Consider the following 8,737-nt stretch of genomic DNA (forward strand, 5'->3'; position numbering starts at 1 on the left):
AACCATCACATGTTTGAATCTGTCCCCAAATATGTTAAAAACTACATTCATAGATCTTAGAATTGAAACATCATTATACATGACCCTTTGGAGTCGAAACATTACAAATATACCTTTTGTGTTCTCTCTTTCATTTGTTACAACAAACACACCAACACCAAAAGACACACCGTCAGTTCCAACGCGCAAGTTTTACGCAACTAATTACATATCAAATTCAAACCATAGACCAACTGCATAAAAATTCAATTAAAATAATAAACATAAAAGTATATCGTTTCATGTGACCCATGCTTGATTCCAACTCCTATCATTTAGTTTCAGAGACACCAGATGAGAGTCTGATGTTCACCGGCTGAATCTTTGTTCTGAATAAGTTTTATCTGATCACACCACCGTGTCTTCGGACGAGTGCTCACCAGCGTTGGCCTTTGGTGATGGTTTTACCCGGATCAAAAGTCGAGTGCATTCTATTGCATATTGACGTAATTAACTTAAATAAATAAATAAAGAAATAAAATACGTTACTTTCGTGTCTGTTAGGCATTTCGATCTCGATATTAACACAGCTGGAACATCTTGTATCATTACAATAACACACACTCTGCATTATTATTTATATATATAATACTATTTACTCTACACAGCCCCTTGTGCTTCTCAATTTATATTATACTTCTTCTTCTTCAGATTTGATCTCATAACTCCATTCACTGTCTTTGACTCTCTGTTGCCGCTTCACTCCAGATCTTCACAGGTATGAATGTTTTATTCGTCGATTTGACCTAATTGCTGTAATTCAAATAATATACACTAGTTGAATCGTATTAGTTTCTAATTGTTACGGCAATTGATTAGATCTCGCGTTATTGTATGGTCAATTCGGATGTTTGACTGAGATTTTGATAAATTAATTTGTTAGGTAACGAATTGACCTAGTTTTAATAATTTACACTTGTTGAATCGTATTAGTTGATAATGTTACATTAATTGATTAGATCTTGTGTGTTATATAGTGAATGTGAGTGTTTTGACTGAGATTTTGATGTTGATTTAACTAATTCTGTTGATGAATTAGGAAGCTGAAGCTTTAATCTTGTTTACCAGGTCCCGGTTGCGTGTAGATCTGTGGTTATGTTTGCTTGCGGCGAGTGATTTATCGATATTGTAGCTGATTGATTGCTCTTCTAAGCAAGGAGAGATGGAATCTGAAGGAGAGACTGGGGTTAGTACTAAATTATTGTATTTAGATCATAATTGTAGTCACTAATAATAATAATTACACTTTTAGTTGTCAGCTGCTGCAAGTTATCTGATCTGTGTTAGTTATTTTTGATATTGGAAATGTTTATTGGATTATTTGATTTTAACAGTTTTAGTTGAGGTTAGAATGCTAGATGCATAATCATGTTAATTCACTGATTTCGTGAGAATTATTTTGATTAGGGTGAGAAATTAACAGATTGAGCTATAGTATAGTAGTTGGATAGTTGGATCATATTAATATGTGACATTTGGATTGCTCAGGGGACTTCTATGAAGAATGTTGGGGGTCAGGTTTGCCAGATCTGTGGGGATACTGTTGGAACTACAGCGAAAGGAGATCCTTTTGTTGCCTGTGATGTCTGTGCGTTTCCGGTTTGTAGGCCTTGCTATGAATATGAGCGCAAGGATGGCAACCAGTCTTGCCCTCAATGCAAGACCAGATACAAACGACTTAAAGGTATTGAAGATCTTACTTCTTGATGTATAATTAATTGACATGTAACTGATTGATTATTAACTTAATTTGAACACAGGAAGCCCTGCTATTCCTGGAGACAGAGAAGAAGATATTGACGGTGATGATGAAACCACCAATTTCCCATTTTCTTCACAAACTCAGAATGAGAAACAAAAGACTGCTGAAAGGATGCTGAACTGGCACATGACATATGGACGAGGTGATGATCATAGTGGTCCAGTTTATGATAAAGAGGTTTCTCATAACCATATACCTTTACTCACTGGCACACATGAGGTAGAAATCCTTTACATTATTAGCTTATTACAAATCATTTACTGTGTCTGTGTTCACTGTTATGTGTTGTATTATTTTACATTATATATATTATATATTTTTGATGTGTTTTTAGGTTTCTGGGGAGTTATCTGCTGCTTCTCCTCAACGCCTTTCGGTATCATCTCCTCCACCTGGTGGTGAAAGACTGACACATTCTCTCCCTTATTCTGCATATGTGAATCAATCCCGTACGTCTTTTATGCTTCAATAATTAGACAACTGTGTTATATTATAACTAGTTATTCTTATCTTAACATGAATCATATTTTTTGCAGCCAATATAAGAGTTGTGGATCCTGTGAGAGAATTCGGATCCACAGGATTAGGAAATCTGGCATGGAAAGAAAGAGTTGATGGATGGAAAATGAAACAAGACAAGAATGTTGTTCCAATGACAACTAGCCGTGCTGCTTCTGAAAGGGGTCAGGATATAGATGCAAGCACAGACGTGCTTGACGATTCGTTACTGTAAGTTTGTTTTATGATAAGTGAATAAAAACAAGTGCAATTGTTTAACTGGTTGATTAATATAATCTGTTGTGTTTATGAAGGAATGATGAAGCTCGTCAGCCACTTTCAAGAAAAGTGTCGATTCCATCATCCAGGATTAATCCATACAGAATGGTTATTGTTCTCCGTTTGGTTATTCTCTGTGTATTTTTGCATTACCGAATAACAAACCCTGTGACGAACGCGTATCCTTTATGGTTACTCTCTGTTATCTGTGAGATCTGGTTTGCAATATCTTGGATATTGGATCAGTTCCCTAAATGGCTTCCAGTAAACCGTGAGACTTATCTAGACCGTCTATCCCTAAGGTAATATAAACAACTATCTTTATGCAAGTTGCATGATGCTTTGATAACTTAAAAAAAAAATAAAGGACAAACTGCACGAACTATCAGTAAACAAGAAACCAGCTTACATCTTATTACTAGTTTAGAAACCAAGTTACACTTTGTTACTGATTGTAAATCGGTGACAGGACATCTTTTTTGTTGTTTTGTTGTTACTTGTATATGCCCTGTGACATCTTATGTGGCATTTATTGATTTTTATGCATACATTAGATAAAGATCAAAATTTTAAACTTGTAAATGATTTCCTTTGCACATAAGCATTTTTTCATACATTGCATCGGATGTGACAGCTGGCATTGCATCAACAAATGCCACATCAACAAAGTACATGTTAAACCAAGCAGCCATCGACTTATTCATTGATGGCATGACATCGTTTCTTGTGTATTTGTATATGCCCTGTGACATCTGATGCGACATTTAATGATTTTTAAATGTACGTTAGAAAAAAAATTACATTTTCGACCTTCAAAATGATCTTTTTTCCACATAAGCATATTTGTATATGTGGCATCTGATGTGACAGCTGGCATCACATCAGCAAGTGCGAGATGTTAAGTGTTAGGAATCTTATACAGAATTTTGTAACAGGTATGAACGGGAAGGAGAGCCATCACAACTAGCTGCAGTTGACATCTTTGTGAGTACCGTGGATCCTTTAAAGGAACACCACTCGTCACAGCAAACACTGTACTATCCATCCTGGCTGTTGACTACCCTGTTGACAAGGTCTCTTGCTACGTGTCTGATGATGGTGCCGCCATGTTGTCATTTGAGTCACTCTCTGAAACCTCGGAGTTTGCAAGAAAATGGGTTCCTTTTTGCAAGAAATACAACATTGAACCAAGAGCTCCTGAATGGTACTTTGCTCAGAAGATTGATTACTTAAAAGATAAAATTCAGCCAACTTTTGTTAAAGATCGCAGAGCCATGAAAGTAAGATTTCTTCATGTTATAAACATTGTTTGTTAAATATCTATTTGGTGGATTATTTTTTACTTTTTTATTATTATTATTATTATGCAGAGAGAGTGAAGAATTTAAGATTCGCATTAATGGTCTTGTGGCAAAGGCTCAAAAAGTGCCTGATGAAGGTTGGATCATGCAAGATGGTACACCATGGCCCGGGAATAATACACGTGATCATCCGGGAATGATACAGGTTATTATCTCAAATCTCGAATATAATATAATAAACTTTTAATGTATCATTATCATTTACTGTGTTAATTAAAAATTATATATATTTTGCAGGTTTTCTTGGGTCAGAATGGTGGGCTTGATAGTGAGGGTAATGAGTTGCCAAGATTAGTATATGTTTCAAGAGAAAAACGTCCAGGTTTCCAACATCACAAAAAGGCCGGTGCCATGAATGCACTTGTAAGAAATCTTTACAATAAGCTCTTAAACTTTATCTTCTTGACATAAATGATCCTCACCTTTCAATCTTGTTACTTGCAGGTCCGTGTATCTGCAGTCCTTACAAATGGCCCGTTTTTGTTGAATCTTGATTGTGATCATTACATTAATAACAGTAAAGCGCTTAGAGAAGCTATGTGTTTTATGATGGACCCGAATCTTGGAAAATATGTTTGTTATGTCCAGTTTCCACAGAGGTTCGATGGTATTGACAGAAACGATCGATATGCTAACAGAAACACTGTGTTCTTTGATGTAAGTTCTTTCATTTCTTAATCTGTTTTAACCTGTTAATTTATAATCAAAATTTCAAACATACATATTTATAACAATAACTGCTTTCTTGAACAGATTAACTTGAGAGGTTTAGATGGCATTCAAGGTCCAGTTTATGTGGGTACTGGATGCGTGTTCAACCGAACAGCATTATACGGTTATGAACCCCCTCTAAAACCCAAGAAGAAGAGAGAAAAGGGATTCTTGTCATCCTGTTTTGGCGGGTCACGAAAGAAAAGTTCAAAGTCGAGCAAAAAAGGATCAGATAAGAAGAAATCAAGCAAACATGTTGATCCAACTGTGCCAGTATTCAGTCTGGAAGATATTGAAGAAGGTGTTGAAGGTGCTGGATTTGATGATGAGAAATCATTGCTGATGTCACAAACGTCACTTGAAAAAAGATTCGGTCAATCAGCTGTGTTTGTTGCATCTACACTTATGGAGAACGGTGGTGTCCCACAATCTGCAGCACCAGAAACGCTTCTCAAAGAAGCTATTCATGTTATCAGTTGCGGTTATGAAGATAAAACTGATTGGGGAGCCGAGGCAAGTTGATTTTAATTTTTTCAATATCTTATATAGTTCAACTCCTCCTAATTTTTCACTTGCTAACATAAATTCAAATCTGAGCTTTGCAGATTGGATGGATCTATGGTTCGGTTACAGAAGATATTCTTACTGGATTCAAGATGCATGCACGTGGATGGAGGTCGATATACTGTATGCCACCTAGGGCAGCTTTCAAGGGTTCTGCTCCAATCAATCTTTCCGATCGTCTGAACCAAGTGCTCCGGTGGGCTTTAGGTTCCGTTGAAATTCTGTTCAGCCGGCATTGTCCTATGTGGTACGGTTATTCCGGCCGATTAAAATGGCTCGAAAGATTTGCATACATTAACACTACCATTTACCCTATCACTGCCATTCCTCTTCTCGTTTACTGTACTCTCCCAGCCGTCTGTCTTCTCACCGGGAAGTTCATCATACCACAGGTAAGTAATTAATAATCATTTTAAGTTGTAAATAGCATGAATGTTATAATAAGTTATTAACTTCTTGATTTGATAAATTTTAATTGCAGATTAGTAACCTTGCGAGTTTATGGTTTATATCCCTCTTTCTTTCTATTTTCGCCACGGGTATTCTTGAAATGAGATGGAGTGGTGTCGGAATTGATGAATGGTGGAGGAACGAACAGTTTTGGGTCATCGGTGGTGTGTCGGCCCATTTATTTGCGGTTTTCCAGGGTCTACTCAAAGTACTGGCTGGTATTGACACTAACTTTACTGTCACATCCAAGGCATCAGATGAAGACGGTGATTTCGCGGAGCTTTACATGTTCAAATGGACAACTCTTCTCATCCCGCCGACGACTCTGCTTATTGTAAACTTGGTCGGAGTGGTTGCTGGAATTTCATACGCGATCAACAGTGGTTACTAGTCATGGGGTCCGCTTTTCGGTAAGCTGTTTTTCGCATTTTGGGTGATTGTTCATCTTTACCCGTTCCTCAAGGGTTTGATGGGGAAGCAAAACCGTACGCCTACTATTGTCGTTGTGTGGTCCATTCTACTTGCGTCCATTTTCTCCTTGCTATGGGTTCGGATCGACCCGTTTACCACTAAAGTCAACGGCCCGGATGTCAAGTTTTGTGGAATCAACTGTTAAATTATATGTATAATTATCTAAGTTACCTTTGTGATATGAGATTTGCATTGTTGTTTTCTCAAGATACTTCATAGTTATAAACATGTAATTTGTTCTATTTTTTTTTACAGTTTTGTATGCTATGTTACTATATCTATAAACCACCTTGTAATTTTCATCCAGTTATATTTTTATAAAAGCTAGGCTTGTGAGTTGTGAACCTAGTCAATATCTGTATGTGGAAGGCAAGGCAAGGCTCGTCTATTATCTGACTTGATTCAAGCTTTTAGCTCACCGATCAGAGTGGCTTGCGAACGACTCATTTGTCATTTTGCATGCATCCTTATTTGTTTGTTACATTTACTCATTTGATACCACAATAGAAAAGATAAATGGAAGTTATTACTTTTAGGTAGATGAATCATTAAAGATATTATTTATATGAATCAATTGGGACCTTAGAAAAGAGAGTGTGGAGTGGAGGATAAGACAAGTATGATACCCTTTAACAAAAAAATCTGAATCTAGCTGTATGTATATATGTGTGTGTATGTATCTATAGATGAAAAATGGTTGGAGCTATGGCTATGGCTATGACTATGGCTGCAAATACAATTTCATACCAAGGTCCTGGATTATTTTCGGAGACTAAACGTAGTCTGAAAATGAAGAAGAAAACGAAACTGGTTACGAATTCAAATATGATAAGTTCTTTCTTGGATGTTGGATGGTATGCAAGGATTATTTGTTCATCTTGCACGGATAAAAAGCCGAAAAACGTCAGCAAATCAATTGTTAGTGAGCTTGGTGGGCAGTATGAAGAGGGTTTCAGCGACGTTAAATTGGTACCATTTTTTAAATCTCTTTCTCATTTCAATTGTACATATTACTTTTAGTTGAGAAAAGTAGAATCGTATGCGTGCAGGAACTACGCAATTATTTCACGGTAAAAGCAGTTCGAACAGTTCGTTATCAACTCTATGAGATGAACCCCCCTCAGTATATCTGGCTACACAAGTAAGTGAAACCGGTCAATCCACCATTACTCAGTTTGCTGCAGCATTTTTTTTAGTAGTTGAAAATTACGAAACGCTGGAATTTCTTTAATTAATTTATTTATTTTTGGGTTCTTGATTTACAGTTTCGTTGCTGAAAATGAACCTGCAGACGGGAAGCAATTTCTTAGAAAGCTTGCAAAGGTAAATTTTAGAACACAAGACCGAATCATTTTCTTCTTTGATTCGCTCTTGGTGTGCATTAGATAATTGTTTTCATCGAAAATAAACCTAAATTAACTAATAACTAATTACCAAGTTTATGTGTCGAAATGACTACGACTAATTTGGTACCTTGGTTAACTTTATTTTCTAGGAAAACCAAGATCTTGCTGAGAGAGTGATGATCACGCGACTTCATCTTTATGGAAAATGGATTAAGGTAACCTCACTCGTTAGATATAATCCGCTTTTCTTTATTGCTAAGAGAAATATTAAAAAGAAGATAATTTGTGGTGGTGTTATAGGAATGTGATCATGCTGAAATATACAAGGAAATATCTGATGAAAACCTGGAAATAATGAGGGAAAGGCTCTTGGAAACTATTTCGTGGCCTAATGATGACCAAAATACCAAGTGAATATAGATCTCAACTTACAAATTTTACATCTATATTTTTTTTGTGTTGATTCATTAGCTTTAGATGTAAATTGTGGAGTTGATATCTCTGATTAGTGCATTACTAGTGTTACTTCACATACCAAGAGGTAGGATAGTCATCGTATGATATTAGGTGATACATTTTCAATTACGAAACCAAGATATAAAAGGTATCCTTTACGTTCGCTCGACTATTAGAGAAATGGAATTATAATTGCTCTTGATTATTTGATATTTCAAATCGGGACGCGATAAACTCAGATGTAATGAAATCTAATAGTCATTTTTAACTAAGATCCACGGGAAAATGCATATCTTTTCCCAGCAGCATCCGCACCCACTGGGTATCCACCCACTGCGGATGATGCTGGGAAAAGATATGCATTTTCCCGTAGATATAAATGTCGGTTGGCTACATATGCATGCATTTCCTCGTCCGGGATATTATTGATGTAAAATTCCTTTATTAAACAACCCTCTTCACGTATCTCATTGGCTTGCTCAGAATGGTCGGAATTGGGCCTACATACGGTGGGAATTGACGATCGGTCTCCTCATTTTCATCTTCCTCCTCAGGTTCAGAGGAGTCATCTATTGGCATTTGAGATTGTGCTGGGATACGGTGACTGGGTTCTGCAAATGTTTGGGCATTCGGAGATGGAGATCCAAAATGCCACCTGCTTTGATCTGAATGGCAATTCATCCAACTGGATGAATCCGTGCTAATCTCCAGTTTGAATCTACTTTGTACCTCTATCTCTTTCGACGGATAATATTGAGGAATTTCCGACGGGTGATATTGCGGAATGTTTTCTGCCGTGT

At 36.7% G+C, this 8,737-nt stretch overlaps 1 protein-coding gene and 1 pseudogene across 2 annotated transcripts; both read left to right on the forward strand.

Annotated features, from left to right (window-relative positions):
• Positions 1–1,114: 1,114 nt before the first annotated feature.
• Positions 1,115–6,342, forward strand: LOC143536564 (cellulose synthase A catalytic subunit 3 [UDP-forming]-like; annotated as a pseudogene). Its single transcript, XR_013135906.1, has 13 exons — positions 1,115–1,225; positions 1,528–1,723; positions 1,800–2,020; positions 2,136–2,250; positions 2,338–2,530; positions 2,614–2,880; positions 3,514–3,858; positions 3,947–4,084; positions 4,177–4,302; positions 4,384–4,596; positions 4,693–5,163; positions 5,256–5,606; positions 5,696–6,342. The product of XR_013135906.1 is annotated as a cellulose synthase A catalytic subunit 3 [UDP-forming]-like (transcript).
• Positions 6,343–6,828: 486 nt separating this feature from the next.
• LOC143536540 (chaperonin-like RbcX protein 2, chloroplastic) lies at positions 6,829–7,920 on the forward strand. Its single transcript, XM_077030510.1, has 5 exons — positions 6,829–7,104; positions 7,185–7,276; positions 7,401–7,458; positions 7,631–7,696; positions 7,782–7,920. Exons 1-5 carry the CDS (start codon positions 6,829–6,831, stop codon positions 7,893–7,895), a joined length of 606 nt encoding a protein of 201 aa, XP_076886625.1. The 3' UTR covers positions 7,896–7,920.
• Positions 7,921–8,737: the final 817 nt, after the last annotated feature.

The sequence above is a fragment of the Bidens hawaiensis genome, unplaced genomic scaffold, assembly GCF_021521415.1.
Source record: "Bidens hawaiensis isolate Kalapana, Puna unplaced genomic scaffold, B.hawaiensis_p1.1 tig00010814_1, whole genome shotgun sequence".
Lineage (NCBI taxonomy): Eukaryota > Viridiplantae > Streptophyta > Magnoliopsida > Asterales > Asteraceae > Bidens > Bidens hawaiensis.

Bases quoted from the DNA above. Each gene is read 5' to 3' on its own strand.
- LOC143536540 (XM_077030510.1), top strand. From the start codon at position 6,829: ATGGTTGGAGCTATGGCTATGGCTATGACTATGGCTGCAAATACAATT. The intron at 7,105-7,184 runs GTACCATTTTTT...GTATGCGTGCAG, and splicing joins GTTTCAGCGACGTTAAATTG to GAACTACGCAATTATTTCAC. The intron at 7,277-7,400 runs GTAAGTGAAACC...CTTGATTTACAG, and splicing joins CAGTATATCTGGCTACACAA to TTTCGTTGCTGAAAATGAAC.